This window comes from Calypte anna, chromosome Z (assembly GCF_003957555.1).
Source record: "Calypte anna isolate BGI_N300 chromosome Z, bCalAnn1_v1.p, whole genome shotgun sequence".
Classification (NCBI taxonomy): Eukaryota; Metazoa; Chordata; class Aves; order Apodiformes; family Trochilidae; genus Calypte; species Calypte anna.
In genome coordinates this window covers 70,671-88,142 of record NC_044274.1, presented here as the reverse complement: position 1 = coordinate 88,142, position 17,472 = coordinate 70,671, and the positions used below count along the sequence as shown (strand labels likewise).

Here is a 17,472-nt window from a genome sequence, read left to right as displayed (position 1 = left end):
GAGGAACAGAGCACCAGGTGACAGCAGTGTGGGGAATCTGAGGAAAGAACTTGAGAGAGCGAGGCAATCTTCAGATCAGAAAAACGAAGTACTTGGTGTACTCAAAGCAGCCAGCAAGCACCTCACCTCGACCTGCCATTAGAAGTTAAGATGATGACACACACAGTACTTCACCAGCTGTGTCTGATACTCCAGGCAAGTCTGACTTTCAGCACAAGCTTTCGAGGGAGTAGGACTCTTGGTTAAGTCACCCTTGCTTTAGGCTGCGACACCCAGGACATAATCCCTGGGCACAGGCTGAGCAGAGGCTGGGTCTGCAGCACAGGCGGAGCCTCGGCCTCTCAGCTCTGTTAACTCTGCAGTACCAGGCAGGACCAAACCCAGATCTCCAAACATTCAAACCCTCTGAAGAAGAGGGCAAAGGCTGCTTCAGACACACCTGCTTGGATTTCATGGATGTGTACCAAATTAAAAGAAAAAAGCTTACTAAAAATATGCATCTTTATTCAAATAAGGTTATTTCTGAACTCCAAGTGTCAATTTACATTAGAAACAAACATGAAAATGTCAGCTGTTTGAATTTAAAAAGAAACAGTAGGCAGTCTTCAGTGTTACAGTAACTGATGCATTGATAAATGCCAAATTTTCTTTAAACAGGAAGCTCAGTCATTTACAAACCGTAATTTCACTTCTGAAAGATTCAGGTTTGACCATGTATACACTGACCCATACAGTGAGACTCTGTCACTGCCAAATATTTGCTTATCATCCACACTTCAAATATAATTGTTAGACTTGTTCTAACAGATTGATTAGACTGATTGATTGTCAGACTGATTTCCAAGTTTCTTTCTCCTTCTAGTCCTGAAATCGTACTAATAAGAATCAAACATGCTGTCAGTGCTGAAACTTCTAGTAGCCAGACATAACAGGTGGCTACACTGTCAAATGTTTCTTGAAGTCCAAACTTGCTGCTATCACTTGAGGAACAAACCAGACAAAATCTGAGCTGGGCAACTGAGAGCTCTCCTCTGATCCAGTGGGTGACGAAGTAATTCTGGAAGTTCCAAAGAGACAACTGTGAAATGAAGCCAGGTTACTTTTTTTTTTGAGCTTATGCTTTTGACCTGCTCCCCTGGACAAGGGTTTCCTAGTTGCACATGGGAGGTCTGGCAGGTCTGTTAATAGCATGAGCACACATGCTGAGCCTCATAGTGAAGACAGACTTGTAGGGTCAAGTTTTCCCCTAGACATCATCCCCAGTGTTCTTTCTAACAGAAGATACAAACATATGGGCTGCTCCAGCTTGAAAACAAAGTTATGGTTGGGTAAATTCAGAGTAACAAGGAATACAGTCTTCCTCCAACTGATCTATCAGATCTGTTCCTCATTATGCCAGATACATGCTCCTGCCTATCGAAATACAATTGCTATCATTTCATCATAAAGAAAGGGTCTTGCAAAGCCAACTGAGAGTGGGGGGAACTCTATTTAGGTGTCACACTGATGCAGAAAGGCTTGCAATGGAAAGGAACAGCACTGTAAATTTTCAGAACAATTTAAGAGTCAGGGGTGGAATAGCTTAGACTCAAGGCACCTGTAAATATTTGCTGGTGTTAACTGAATGGATAAATTCCTATGTGTTATTCTGGATTATCTGAAGTTGTTGTTTCATTGATCTACCCAGCAAGATTAGCTTGAGGCAGTAGTTTCTCCAATTAGTACAGCAAAATCTTCTAAAATTTAGAAATCAATCCATAAAGCTGTACCACTTATGGTACACTACGTACTGTAGCTATGTAAATAGGTCTGTAGGTACTATCATTTTATTGATACAGTACAGACATTCACTTTTTGGACACTATTTTATGTAACAAAATGTATTGCATAGATTTATCATCTCTCCAAACTGAAAGGCACAATACTGAAGTGTTCTTCATTACAGCAAATTTGGCAGCATGTGTTGCACTCCAGGGGAGTTAACTGTAGGAATGCAGTAGTAGTATGCTAGATTCCAGGTAATTTTTGCAGATTCAGACAAAAAGATTAATAATTAAAAGTGAAACTGTCTGATACATTCATGCATACTATGGAATTTTAAACAACCAAGAACTCCTATTCTAACTCTACACACAGACAACTCAAGGACAAAATTACCACAGATATGTAAACAAGACAAAATTAATTCATTTCACATTCCTAGTTTGGGCTTTCTGCTTTGTTTCCGAAGCTAATGTTCACCTGATAAGCAGTATCAGAAACACCTGTTTAGTCTTATGCTTTTGATATTAAAGCAGCAATCATCACATCATACTCCTACAACAGCTGCTGGATTAACAAATGCATCTGAGGCAACAGCTTGTGAAGAAATGGGCTAACACTCAATACCTGTAGTTTAGAATACTTGTCAAGATTTCAATCAAAGCATCTGTATTTGATAGTGAAAGACACGTGACAGCTTTACAATATAAAGACATATTCATAAACTAAACACACCCTTAATGAAATCATATTTGAAGAGGTATAAAAGCAATGGTATATTTTCTGGGAAAGTTCCACAAATTTCCAGACAAAATCACAGACTTGAAACTACAAAAACATAAATCAGTCCGACAATACATTAGAGGAAATTACTTTATCATGTTTTCTCTCACTGCCTAAACCAAAACCCAAAATAAGGAAATAAGATTTTATTTGCTTCTTCTGTATAGTTTGATATCTGTATCAGGTATCAACAGTCAGGCTGATAACAGGTCTGTCTTTGTGTCCACATACAAAAAAGTGTTTATATTTCATGAAGCATTACAATTAATTAAAAAAATCTTAAACTGCTAAATCCAAATGGTAAAGAGAAATGACATGTTCATAATTTTTTTTTACACACACAGCCCCCCCCCCAAAAAAACAAACACAAACACAAAAAAACACAAAACAGAGGGGTTGTTGGTGGGTGTGTGCTTGTATTTTGTTTGTTATTGTCTAGGGGTTTTTAAGTGATATGTCAGGACACTTAGTGGAAAGCTTTCTGCACAAATCATCCATCTACAATTCTCAATTCTCATGATCAACAACAAGGTGTTTCAGGTCCCTGCTCTGAACTGTGACAAAAGAAGAGGCATTGTGGACGTTTGCCTGACAGTATTTATGAGAAAGTTAAATGAAAACTAAGACCTAGACAGGCTCTGCAGTCTCCCCCTATCCAGCATTTGCTCTGTTTCTCCCCAGTCTGTTTTTAACTTTAGCATTAACAGTTTAAGTGAGAAGTCCTTTCATTTAACAAAATTCAATAATTTACAGTATTGAAGTATATCAAACACTAAAATTTCCCTCATTTACAGAAGTGTATAGTTTGCTGTGTGTACACACTGCTGCCATGTACACACAAAGGAACGGGTCATCAAAAGAACTTTTTGGCTGCTGCTTCTTGTTGAGTCCTGAGAGGAAAAAGCAGAAGAGAGTTCATTAAGTACTTACAGTATTAAAATACAATGGGTGTAAATAAAAATTTTGGTTTTGGGGAAATCAAAATATTCCATTCCTTCCCAACAGATACTTAGGGAAATCAAACATAAGTCCTATCACAAAAATAGGATATACTTTTTTCTATTTGCAAAGACACTGGAAGCATTGCTATAGTTCCAATTTTGCATCAGACAACAGAAGCCAGAAACTCCGAAGGATCATTTGAAATTATTTTTACAACATTTTAATTAAAATTTTCCAAATCTTCTCAGTATCTGATTGGCCTGAAGATCATCACAGAAAAGGAAATACATGCAACTAAACAGTGGAAGAATTTAGTTGAAGCGGGATTTCCTTCACATGAAATGGTATTTTTGAATGAATATTAATGGACCATTAGTATCCAGCAGAGGACCACAAGGATGGTGCCAGGAGCACATTCCTCAAGAGAAGAGGGAGGGAACAGGACGTGCTCATCCTGGACAAAAGAAGGCTTCAAAGGCAGCTTTCTAATACCCACAAGATGCTACTGATGAGACAGGGACGGGTTCTTCACAGAGATGCACATTGTAAGACTAAGACACAACACAAACTCTGAGAGGATATGTTCCCTCTAGATATACCCTGGGGATGAGGGGATAATAAACCAAACTTCATTATGATAATTAAACATTTCCAATGGAGTCCGTAACAGCAGTGAGGTTTCCTTTCCTGAAGGTTTTTAAGACCTGACCAGGTTCAACACTTAAGCAACCTGGTCAGTATTCAGTGTCAGTCCTGCTTTGAGAAGGTGGTCACCTCCAACTGGACTGACTGCTTGTCTTAAAGAAGATTAACATCATCATATCGTTGCAATTGCATTTCCAGTCACAGGTTCTACAATCACTTGCCCTGTTGTCTTTAAACAAAAACATACTTACCTATACATGATATAACCAATGAACAACACTGTTTGCACCACTACAAATATGAAGAAGTGCACTGTAGATAAGCATGATGGAAATGGTGGCAAGTCTGGACACTTCGGTTTCTCACTAGATGCCTAAAAACCAAGAAAAAACTTATTTTAATATAAAAAGCAAACAAGACATGCCAGTGAAGAACTGTTACATTCAAGAAACAAAACCAGGTCTTTGCAACATGATCTAAAAATCAGAACACAAGCAGCAAAGAGACACAAAACCACTCTGAAAAATCATAATCATGCTCCACGCTTTCTCCATTCACCTTTGTTTCTCAGATGATGTTAATTTGAGAACTACAGGGGAAAGAATAAACCTCTGATAAATTAACACAGAGGTCAAAAACCTTCAATGGGATCTTAGACTAATTCAGCTTAATTGATACCTAGGCTAGATGAAGGTGCTCCTGATTCTGAACACAGTCATCTTTCACACTTCCAAACCTTAAATGGAGCCTGCCTGAGTTTCCCCTGATTAAAGCTCTCCCTTCTGTGCAGAAGCAATAAAGAATCTCCTCTGTACAGAGCTGTTAACCAGGGTGACAAACACAAAAAACCCACAAAACAAACACCCAGAAAACCTAATTGCTTGACCTTGTTTCCACAGGAAATTAGGCTAAAAAATCATGGTCTTTGTGCAAAACTTCTCATCAAGACACAGATCATGCAGTTAGGTCAAGGCACTGCAGTTTTCACGAAGCAGCTTAACGAAGGATTAATTGCTCCGTAAATGGAATGCTGGCTCATCCTAGCTTTTCACTAAGAGCCAAATAAAGAATTATTACAGTCATGCTTTACACTATCAGCACATAAATTACCGTATTTCGTTGTACTAAGTGCTCTATGTCCCTCTTTACTACATGAAGGTGTTCTTTGATGTCATTGAAGTGCTGAGTTGTTTCATAGACTCCTGCAGCAGAGCCAGGATGTTGAACTCCAGTGATCAACCTCAGAGTATCAGCCATGGAATTTCTGAAACAAGACAAACAACAGAACATCTTTCAACACAGAGCAGCTTTTCTAGGAACACCAATTATTCCAGACCCCTTTTAGTCCATTTAAATTAGTCTCAAATACACAGCTGTCCCAAGAGGACAACTTCTAGTTTTTTTCTAGCTTCCAAAAATGCCTTTAAAGAAATAGTTTCTTCATCAAACTATGATTGTTTACAGTATTTAATTCCACAAACAGTTTCAATTTGTACAGTGCACCACATCCCAAAGTAGGCTGAACACAAGATCTGGCAAATATTCCATTGCCAGACATCTGCTTTGCCTGACTGATGAAGTCTGAACCAAGTGTTTTATCTGAGGCTCTTGCCAAGGCTTTAGGATAAGCAGAGTTTAATGCAATCTTTGAAGAAAACTGAAAGCTGTTTGAAAAATAAATAAATAAAAGCAGTCATGTAAGAAATAAAAATAAGGAAGAAGCTTTAAGGATAAGAAAAGATTTAGGTACATTCTTGTTTCATGATTATCATTTATACGAGAAACTCATTTCCCATATGCATTGTCATAATACTTAATAATACTGTCTTAATCTGAATTCATTTTGCTGCTACAACAAATCAAATCTGTACAAACTTGAGGTTCCATAACTAATTTTATTTGAGGTAAACTAGTCAATGAGAGAAAAATACTTTATCTCTAATCAATATGCTTATATAATTTTCCCCTGCTGTGATGTCTCTTTTCAGTTGCAAAGAGGATTATTCCACAGCTAAAATATTTATCATGTGAACGTTAATCTCTTCATTATTTAAGCAATCAAAATGTATGTCTTTGGATTTCTTTTTAATTTACTTAAAACTTGACATTTTTTCAGATGAGAGCTTAGTTTGATGCCTTCAGGGTGCAGTCATAGCTCTTTGTACAGTGGTCAGCAATTTATCAGAGTATGATTAAATGGTTTGGGTTGGAAGGGACCTTTAAAGATCACCCGGTCCAACCCCCTTGCCGTGGGCAGGGACACCTTCCACTAGACCCAAAGACACATCCAACTTGGCCTTCAACACTTTCAATTTTAACTCTCATATAAGAAAAAAAAAAGCAAAACTAAAACTGACTTGAATACCATTACTTCAATAAGCTGGCAGGAACAACATATAATTATATTTGTGTTATACAGAATTATATTGCTGATTTTTTAACAGCTCAAAGTAACTGTGAAAACAGCAAGTTAAGCACTGAGGAAAAAAAAAGTTTACCAGTGATCGTCATAAAGCTGCTGCCCATCTCTGAGCTTGTTATCAGTTGTATCAATTTGTATCAGTTTATATCAATTTTATCAATTGCCATTGCAATTCAGGAAACACACATAAAACAATCTCAATCCCACTTCCAGCAGCTGTTAGAAGACCAATCATGTTCCACAGTAACATTTCCAGTTATTACAGACAATGTACTGCACTTAAGCCATGGATTTCTGCAACATTCTCACTGAGCCTCAACAGGCACATTTTTAATATTGCAAAGTTATCAAGGGAGTTACCAAAAACTGTTTGCTTCTTTGAGCCACTGCAAACAGAACTAATCAAAGCAACTCTCACCTTCTCTCGTTCTAACTTGGAACCTAAACACAGAAAATGAATGCAAAACCTACCTCATCTGTCCTAACTTAAATTATCACATGTTACCAAGAATTATTTTTTGTATTGTCATTGTATAGATTATTTAAACTAAATTGATTAATAGTTACCCCTACTTTGCAATAGGGTTGTAATAACCTATTTTAGATTTGGCTGGAAGACTTTTCTTAAATAACCCATGCAAACCCATACTACCATCATCACAACCACTGTGTAACGAATTCTGATAGTAATTCTGTCTATCCACATCCACCACCTTGCCCATCTTGCCTCACTGTTCTCAGTGCTAGAACACAAATGTGACACATTTTGGTCCTCTTTCCCTCCTACTACCACCATCCCTACGTATTTAGCAGAAATCTGCACACCCAGCTTCCCCCAGACTGATCTATTGTTTGTTAAGAGGAAAATAACTTCCCTAAACAGACATGGTCTGTATCAAATTTAATTTACATTTGCTTCTGCATGAACAATACCATGCTGATAGTTTGTATTGTATGAACATGGAAGATTCTCTTGTAATCAGATGATTAAGAAATCCGCAAATCTTGACAAGAAAATTGCTTAGACAGTAAGTCCTTTTCCTCCGGGATGACCAGCAACGCAACAGCGGGCTGTTTATTTCTGTCTATAAATAAAAACATTTCTTTAATCTAAGAAAATATTATGTTACACAAACTCATACCTAACAAGCAGTGGCTAAAATGGCAGACTGCCAATGTTAACAAGAAAATCTAATTTGCCTGTAAGATATAAAGATTTGTCAAGAATATTAACATAAAAGCTTTCGTGGAAGAACAAGTGCAAAAATGGAAGCACTTTAATCTTCATTCTACAAAAAACTGACCTACTTGGATAAATCTATCACAAGAGCTGCCCTTGAACTAATACACACTAAAAACACACAGCTATAGGAATTTTTTTCCTTTTCCTAAGACCAAGGTAAGGATGTTTTAATGTTTTAACTACTCTAAATGAAGGGTTAAAGCATCTTGCAGCCATTCCTGCTAAAGACAGCAACCATAAAATCACCTTCAATTTGACATTCAAGTCAAAATCACTTTATGACAGCAATCATAAAATCACACTTCTCACTACTGAAGAAGTAGTGCACACACATCCCTATCAAACACCATAATTCTCTCTAACCCATCTGAGCAGTATAGCACCTTGAAGGTAAGATTTTTACTTCAAGTGGTAATGCCTTTTAAAAAGGTACAGCATTCCTCTCGATTGACTTTCAAAACTGTATCTTAAAAAGCAAAGTTATTAAACACTCGGGAACTTGCAAGTATCCTTGCAGATACAGAAGTCTCCTGAGGAAGTTCATTGCCAGATAGTCCTCTAACAAAAGAAAAAACCTAGCCACCCTAGGCACATGAACTTACTTTATTAGAGAAATCAAATGTATGCAGAGAATACTTACTAAGGAACTGACACAAATTTCAAGTTTGTCTCTGCTACTGAAATAATAATTAGGATTTAAGAGGTGGAAAACACTACAAATCAGAACATAGCCTTAGTATTTTGAAAGCATTTACCTCATTTCACTTATTTGTCTAATGACCTCTTCTTGAGTCTTCACAAGTGTCTCAGTCCCTTGCTGGGTAACCTAGCAGGGGAAGTGGGGGAAAAAAAGATCATTATCTTGGAAAAAACCAAATTGACTGTGTGGATGAAATAATCCCAAGATATCAGTCATTGTGGTCCTTTTTTACCTGTCCTTGTTGACCTGGAAAACCAGCTCCTCTTTTAGCAATCTCATCTGTGACTGCAGAGACGTATTTCCTCTGCTCATCCAGAATCATGTCCAACTGCCTGTTCAGCTGTTTGATTTCAAGATGGATTCGATTCTGCCCCTCAAAGATTTGCCTCAGTTCACGATCACTTTCAGTTTCAAAAAGATCATCTGCTGCTAAAAAAAAAAGCACGGGTAGTTCTTACGTATTTCATTCCCTATAAGCATTAAAGTAAGAAACAAACTGGCTTACATTATATTTTCAAATACACACATTCAGGTTTGCCCAGCTCCAAAAAAAAAACAAACAAAAAAAAACCCAACCCAAGCAAATTCACAAAATACCCACATTCCACAGCAAAACAATCAAAATCAAAGCACTCAAAAAAGTGGCCAAGAGTCATTATAATTTCCCTAAACTAAATATAATTTCAAAACAGTAGCAAAATGCTGTTTAGCCTGAAGTACCTTTAAGTCAATACTTGCTAAGAGCTGTGGATGTGTGGTATCAGTAGTGGAAAGGGCCATTTTACTTTACCCAGCCAAACTTAAATAATAAAAGCCCACAAATTAAGCTGGAAATTTGATTATTAGCCAACCCAAATTTAACTTTGAATGGCAGCTAATGCTGAGGTGCTGCAAGTAGCAGAACTCAATACCTGCCAAACATCAGGAAAGCATTAAAAAGCTTTCTTCAAGTAAACACATGTTCCAGCATATCCACTAGCCCATCTTGAATGACCATCCATAAAGTAAGATGGAAAAGGAATGTTTGTTAGGAATGTGTAGAAGCAACCAAAAAGACAACCATTCAAGTACATTTTCAAATAACCAAAAAGGCCTTGCTCCCTTCATCACCCACTTCACAGACGGATGCGTGGGGTTCTCCCCCTTCTACTGTTCTATGCAGGTTCTCATCATTCCCATCATGTTTCTGTTCCTTTGTTTTGTTCTCAGTCCTGGCATGATAGAAGGGACCTTATATTCCAGAAGATACTTTACAAATACAAGACTAAGGATTCTTACAGTAGACATCATTAGCAGGAGCTGAGCAAGACCAGTCAGAGATCAGGCCCTACTTCTCATCATCCCAGAAAGCAAGCATTTTCCTTGACACTGAATAATTGCTCAAATAACTTGCCTGGCTGTCCTTGCACATCAGGATGTTCCTTTTGAAATTCTTCTTTCTTTTTATCCAATTCTTGTTGAAAGTGTTCAAACTCTTCTTGATACTTTTCTTTATCTTTCTGAGGAATTTCTGCATCTGGTGTTGGCTGTAAAACATTATCAAAGGAGGGGCAGAAGGGGAGATTTTTTCCATGTTATCCACCACTGTGTAACATCCCTCCTGCGAGGCTGTTCAGATTTCAGATACGAAAACGTAACACAGTTAGTGCTGCACATTAATATATTAAGCTTAAGTAAGAAATCAGACATTCCTATGGAAACCCATAGCTGTTTTCCCCACTACATGTGTACTTCCTGTGATTAAAAAGAAATTGGGTTTCACAAGGGTAAATGCTGCTTAGCAATAGAGAAGTTTTCTGGAGGTATGGGAAGCTGAAAGCAAGAACAGATTCTTTTGTCCACTTTTCAAACAAAGTGTACTTATTTGTTTGTTTTCTCTGCATGTCTTGCTTTAACATTAGGATTTCTGTTGATTCAGTGTTGTGTCTTGAATATGTTAAAGTGTTACTGAAACATTACAGTATTAGTTGTTTTTCTAAACCAGATGACCACACAGCTGCACGCCATAATCCTGAAAGAGGGATGCCAAGCATGACGTCAGAGGAGATGCCATAATCTGGTGCAACATATAAAACATACAATAGCATATTTTACTCATCAGGTGTAAAGATACTTACTACTTCCTTCCCAGGCTCAGTCAACTGGAAGGTCAGAAATGATAGGACATCATGGTCATCTGTACTCAACAAACAAAGAAAAACCACTGTTACAGCCCTGCTGCCCCACGTTAAAAGTCCCAGTACTTCCCAGGTCAGCCTTGCACTTGCAAAACATCTCCATGCAGCAGAATCTGCCCAGTCCTCCCAAGAGTTTATGCAGTGAGAAATGAGACTCAGTTTGTCCTGACAAAGACAGGGTGCAAAGTCCTTCTGCTCTAGCCAGGAAAAGGCCTAAGTGTGTCAGTAACTTGGGAAGGGGAGAGGATTAATTACTTCATCACAATTAAAAAAAGAATCAATGCTAGCAGTAAAAAAGCAAAACCAACAAACCCCAATACCTCTTCTGCAAGTCCCACTATTTTTAATATTTGCTACCTGCAAGTCCCCCTGTTGCTGCAGATATTCCAAAATATCCGTGTGATGGCAACACCATCTCTTCCACTTTCGCACAAAATTCATAGTCTTCTTTATCTGGAGTAAAGCCATTATTAATTAATACCTAAAAGGACAAACACAATTTTTACCACATATATATGTTTTTTTTTTACAGTAATGGTCACAAATACAATTTATCAGATAAGTCAGTGTCTGATACTAAAAACCAAAACATATTTCTCTTCTGAAAGACACTTTTTACAAAGAAAATGTTTAAGCTTTCTATTTAAAAAAAAAGGTCTGATTCAAAGCACAGCATAGAGAGAATTCAGCATTTTCTATATGTCACATCTATACTGCACAGAATTCAGACACATATAGCAGTTATTAATTTCAGTTATAAGAATGCTGCAGAAGAGCAGGCAGTGCCACTGTCTGAAGTCAAGCAAGAGGGGTAGACAACCAGCTTGGCAGAACAAGGGATTGAGACTGGATATGAAGAAGCATTTCTTTACCAAGAAGGTGGTCAAACCCTGGCACAGGCTTCCTGGAGAGGGGGTCGGTGCCTGGCAGTGTTTGAGGTGTCTGGACTAGGCCCTTAATAACATGCTTTAACTTCTGATCAGCAGGGTCAGGCAACTGGACCAGATAATTGTTGTAGGTCCCTTCCAAACTGGAATTACTGTATTTTAAAACTGATGATGGCATAATAATGCCAACTGGTTCAAGAAATCCCTGATTCAGTGATTACGTTAAAGGCCAGCGTATCAAAAGGATAAATCCCAGTAAGTTTGTGGGCAACACAAATTTTTGGTCTGATCCAGAAAAGTCATCCCTTACCATCCTTAAGTTAATTCTAAGCTTAGAGTGAGTCACTCTTCCTCCACTGATGCACCTGCAGAATGGCTAAGGTTAGCAGCAACATTTGGGCCAGAGGAGTTCCTAGGTAAAGAACCATCAGGGACCAGGTACACAGCAGCCTTGAAGTCTGAAATTTAATTTTCATTCAAGAGTAATGCTGTTACCATTACAAGACAGTACAAGGTCCACCCTCTTTTAGAGGCATTTGTGTTAAGGTTAATTTTAAAGCAACTTTCACTACAAAATGACAGCTGTGTCTTTCATGGCTAATATCTGTGAACAGCACCTTTTCGAGACAAATCAGAAGCCAAGAAATACACACTTCACAGCTGTTGGAACCCAGCACCACACCAGTATTTTTCTCACCTTATCTAGGAGGAATTCACAGTCACATGAATAGTATTTAAGAAGTCTTGAAGACTTCTCTATACCAGTGTTTTCTATCTTAATCTTCAAAGCACTACTGAATCCTCAAGCAGCAAATCTAAATCTAATGTCAAAGAGCAAGCTTTGGTTTTTTAGTCACATTTCAAGAACCTCTCACAATCAGCTGCAAAACCCTTTGGAGCTCTGAGAGCAGCGTGAGAAATAGGATTCAAGTTAAGGAGCTGCTCAGCCACTCAGCAGCTGAGGAACAGACACTGGCTGGGACACCTCTACAAGCAAGTCAACAGCAACAGAAGAGGCAAAGCCCCTATGAGTACCATTAGCATTACCAACTCCTGTGTACCAGACAAATCAGCAGTACCTGCTTGAGTCAGCCCAGGAAGCTACAAAAGCACTAATATAGCTAAAAACTCATCTGACGTTTGAACATACTGCACCTCCTTCCAACTTCAGTTACTGAGCTCAGCATTTTCAAGTATATTGGAATTTACATATGGGGCCTTTAGGTTTTCAAATAGTTGCACCACTCTTAAAAAGCTGATAAACACAAGTACACAAGTAATGATGTCATTTCAGAGTACTTACAGTCAGTGTTTTTTGGTAGTATGTTATCTTGACTCGAACAGGATAGGGCTTGTTACGGAAGTCCCTCTGACAGGATGCCAATGCTTGAGTGGAACCATCACTATGCAAGAAGACAACTTGCATAAATCTATATCTTATGCTTGATCAACTGAGACAAAAAGTGCCAATGTATCACTCAGTAACATCATTAAGAGTTTTTCAAAATTCAAGTTTTTCAAAACCTCTCTCACAAGAGCAGAGGTTCCTGAAGCCTGGGATTAACAGTAATAGATGCTTTCTATGGGACACAATAGAGACAGAATGCAATAACAGGGCAGTCAGTTTGTTCCTAAAATGTATTCCCCACCTGTGAACTGAGATGGAAATAGCCTGAAGTCCAGGCTGCATCAACTAAGCTGGACACCAGTCTCCTCAGAGAATAAATCAAAAAATGTCAGTTTTGCTGCTGACAATAAACAATTGGAAATAAAAATTAAACAAATTGATTTTAGTAACAGGCAACTATCTTTCCATCAGCCACTTCTGTCAGTTATTTACTGTGAATGATATCCAGAAGTGACAGAGACAAAAATTCTGTACCTCCATTTTTCTGAGGTCACCCATCCCCAAGGACATGTGCCATTTAAATATCCATCACTTGTCAGTTTCTGTCCTGTTACTGTAAATGGTGTTTTAGCCAATAGAGAAATGCAAATGTGAAGGAAACAACCAAGTTCCATACGAAAGAAACCTTTGTGGGTGTAATGCAGGACTTCATCAGACAAAACCAAACATCCATCACAAACACAAAGTAAACTTACTTCTGATGGTCATACAGAAGTTTTCCATTGTTGCCTACAACAATCACTCCAGGATTGTTTTTCTGGAAAAAAGAAATAACAAACAAATGGAATAGTTTAATTTAAAGTGAAACAGTAATTATCATCACCAGAAGCCTTTCTACAATAAAGCATCTAAAGTCATTACATGACAGATACACTACAGATGTTTTTCTTTTTTAATTTCTTTCTGTACTTCAGGATTAGAGAGGCAAAATGACTGAGCAGTACTGTGTTGTGCTTTGCTTAGTTAGGGGTGAAAAAAAACCAGACACTTCAGTTCCTGAATATACTACCAATGATCATCACTTGTCAAATCCAGAAATATGGAAGCCACAGATAGGACAAATTGATAGAGAGTGAAAATACAGACCTTGAAATTAATTGATGACTTAATACATCCAACTTTGGCTATGTAACACTGGAAAAAACTTCCAAAGAGACACTGTGTTGTCATTCTGTCACTACTTTTACAGAGAAATAAAAATTCAACTCCAGTATAACCTACAGCCTTAGAAGAATGAGAAGAAAAGCACTTAGAGTTTTAAAATTAGCATCATAATCAGAGTGCTTTCAGTTTGCAGTACTAGATGAAGTCTGGCTCTGAATGCTAGTATATTCATCTGAAGACCAGCTACAGCACCAAACTTATTCCTGTGAACACAATGGAACAGCAACAGGAAGAATTCCTCCACACTGGGAATGAAGAAGACAGCAGGCTGTCATTAAAGGGAGTCTGACAAACTCCAGTGTTTGAGTGTCAGACCAACACAGGCATGACACAGACCTTTCATTTTGATGAGAAGTGACACATCACTGCTTTTGACAAAAAGGTTTCACACCCAACTGACTAAACTTGTCAAGATCAGAACCCCAGAGCTATCAAAGTTCAGGCAAATGGTATTGTCCAAATGCACTTTTTGGTAGATGGTATCTCCAGTGCCAGTGTCCATATTGATGCAAGTAGTTAGGAAAAAAAAAAGTACCTATGAAGTTTTAACACCCCGTAATTCTATGACTTTGAAGATCACAAAAATAAATGCCACCTTCAGTCTTTCAACTTTTATATATTATGAAGTTGGTAAAAGGACTAGGAAAAAAAATTGTACACCTACAATAATATATTTAAAACAACTAAAAGCAAGCCAAATTGATGTAAGAAAGGAAAAGGAAAAAAAAAGGCAAACCAGACCTACTGTGAATTGTTAAAAGCTTCCCAGGATCATTCTGGACTGGAAAACTGGAAATTCATTCTGGACTGGAAAACTGGAGCAGCGTGTCACCCCTCTTTGCTGCAGAATTTTTGCTGCTGAACTACAGCATATTTTTTCCAAGAAAAAGAGCAAGTCAGACATGGAAATGCGTGTTTCCACAGGGCTGTGCTTTGGTAGAATATACGTCTTCCAAAGCACCCATCCTCAGATATATCAACATTTCAAATTGTGCACAGACGTTCCAAGTGTCAGCTTGTACATTTATGTATGGTTATTTTCCCTCCAAACCTAACAAATGAACTGATGTTCAGTGGTCACTGATTATGTTACGCATCAACTTTCAAACTTAAAAAAAAGTGTGAAAAAGCCTGGTAAAAATTCTGTATGGGAAACTTTGCCATTTTTATTTTTTGTTTCAAAGTGAAGGGAGAATAGGAAAATAACATCTGACTTTCTTCTGCACAGTTGTATGTACAAAACAGGCAGGAAAGTTATTTATTTGCTAGAAGAGTTTGTTTCCAACTAACCTTCCCATCATTGTCAAAGGAATCAAAGAAAATTCCAACGCCATTCCATTTATCAGCTGCCCCAAACACAGGACCTTCCAAGCCTTGCTCTTCTGTAAACCAGATTGCCTGTTACAGAAAGCAAGAAAGAGTCATAAGTTGAGATTCATTTTTCAAAGCATATCTATTTTTAATTTTTTTTCTTTTTCAGGTAGATCAGACTCTTCATACCAATCCATCGGCTCCGATGCGGCCTCTCCCTGTAACTCTGAAGGTAACTTCAACTTCCCAGTATTCAAATATTGATTTGTTTTTTGTCCACACTGATCCTCTTTGGCTCTTCAAAGATGTTGTTATACGAATCTGATCTGCACTTGGTATGGCATCTAGAAAGGAAAGGAACCAACACTGAATATACTTAAGTATTGCAAGTGATTAACTAGGAACTTAACAAGCCTTCTAAACCCACAAAATTTTCTGGTCTTCTCAACCAGAGAACACCTTTCAAAATATCCTTTTAATACTCAGACACCTTAGAGGAGGAAAATCCCCAAACCCCCACACCTTTACTCTGAACAACTCAATTACTAGTGCATTACATTCCAGACCACCACACAAACTTAAATAGATCATTGGCCTTGCTGCAAAGATAGATACTAAATCAACTAATCAAAACCAAAACGGGTTCAGCTTTCTGCTCTATTCCACATGACTTCTCACAAATCACAAATTTCCATTCTGCTTTTTAAAAATAGCTGAGTTTTCTGTGTAATAGTTTAAAAGAATAGGCATAAATTCATAAATTTTTACATTCATTCATCTGTATTAAATAACATTTATTTTTGTGATTATCTGTTTTAAAAATGCACGAAAATATCTCACCTATGGCCAGATTCCTTCATACCACTTGTAGTATGCCAAGTAAGATTTGAAAATTAACACTAATGAACTAAGCAATATAAACTTGTCTATCAAAAGAAACCCAAAAACAAACAAAAAAAGCCCCCCCCACACAATAAAACAAACCAACACAGCAGAAGTCTCTGCAGACAAACTATACAAAGGTAGAAAGAGCACTGCATACAGTAAATATAAATACAATTTACATGGAGGGGGTTACGGAGGACCAGAGTGTGAGTACAATTGAATCCTCAGCCCCTGCTACAGAGGGCACATCAACTGCATCATCTGCGTCCAATAAACTCCGACTGGCCCAGGTCCAATCGCCAATTCCAGGTTTGATGCTCCGGGTTCCAGGAGGGCTCCTGTCCCCCCGGGGTGCCGGGTAAGTGACACATCACCACTGCCCCGCACCGCCCCGGCCGCCGCCGCAGCACCAGAACGGCCACGGCGGCTCCGGAGCACTGGGTCGCGGTGCCTCCCGGTCCCCGGAGAGAGGTGGTACCCGGCGGGACCGGGACCGACGGGCGGGGCACCGGGGGGGCTCGGTGTCACCTGCCCGCGGCGGGCGGTGCCGAGGGGCACGGGGAGTGATGGGGCGAGCCCGGAGCTGCTCCCTCCGGCAGCTGCAGAGCACTGGAGCCCCCCCCGCCATCACCCTGGCGACCCCCGGAGCCCAACCTCAGGGGGCCGCGCCCCGACCTGCAGCGGCTCCTTCCCGCGCCTTCCCCGCGGGTATCGCGAGTTACGAGACTCCCGCGGCGCCGCCACAGCTGCCCGCCCTCAGTAACGTGGCGCGGTCCGGTCCGGTCCGGTCCGGCTCTGCTCGCGCCCCGCCGCCCCCCGCCCGGCACTTACTGCCCGTGTGCACCCAGAACGGCACCGTCCCGTCCGCCTGCACCAGGTGCGGCCCCTTGAAGCTGTACTTGTACTCAAACCGGCGGTGCGGCTGAGCTGCCGCCGAGCCTTCCGCCGCCTCCCCGAGGGCGATCGGCAGGCTGCCCCAGGCCAACAGCGCACCGCCGAGGAGCGACAACGCCAGGCCGCCCCGCTGCCAGCGCGCCGCCATCTTGGGCCGAGCTGCGGGTGCCCGGCAGAGCCAACAGGGCGCTGCGCGATTGGCCGGGAGAGGGGCCGGTGAGGGGCGGGCGAGGGGCCGGGCGAGGCCTTC

General features: G+C 39.7%; 1 protein-coding gene across 2 annotated transcripts; it reads right to left on the bottom strand.

Annotated features, from left to right (window-relative positions):
- Positions 1 to 483: 483 nt before the first annotated feature.
- Positions 484 to 17,467, bottom strand: LMAN1 (lectin, mannose binding 1). 2 transcript variants are annotated; one of them, XM_030466986.1, is made up of 13 exons: positions 17,160 to 17,467; positions 15,633 to 15,787; positions 15,423 to 15,530; positions 13,664 to 13,725; positions 12,864 to 12,963; positions 11,031 to 11,154; positions 10,614 to 10,672; positions 9,890 to 10,022; positions 8,729 to 8,925; positions 8,552 to 8,622; positions 5,242 to 5,395; positions 4,383 to 4,504; positions 484 to 3,434 (listed from the first exon to the last, which is right to left on the bottom strand). In XM_030466986.1, exons 1-13 carry the CDS (start codon positions 17,368 to 17,370, stop codon positions 3,398 to 3,400), a joined length of 1,533 nt encoding a protein of 510 aa, XP_030322846.1. In that variant the 5' UTR covers positions 17,371 to 17,467; the 3' UTR covers positions 484 to 3,397. The 2 variants fall into 2 exon arrangements, with proteins under 2 accessions (XP_030322846.1, XP_030322847.1); XM_030466987.1 differs by having other exon boundaries at positions 8,729 to 8,922.
- Positions 17,468 to 17,472: the final 5 nt, after the last annotated feature.

What these genes read in the sequence shown, in the direction of transcription:
- LMAN1 (XM_030466986.1), bottom strand. Translation starts at nt 17,370, where the DNA reads ATGGCGGCGCGCTGGCAGCGGGGCGGCCTGGCGTTGTCGCTCCTCGGC. An exon ending in TTCCAGGTCAACAAGGACAG is followed by an intron (nt 8,623 to 8,728) that starts GTAAAAAAGGAC and finishes TTCCCCTGCTAG; the next exon opens with GTTACCCAGCAAGGGACTGA. An exon ending in ATTGGTTATATCATGTATAG is followed by an intron (nt 3,435 to 4,382) that starts GTAAGTATGTTT and finishes TTTTCCTCTCAG; the next exon opens with GACTCAACAAGAAGCAGCAG.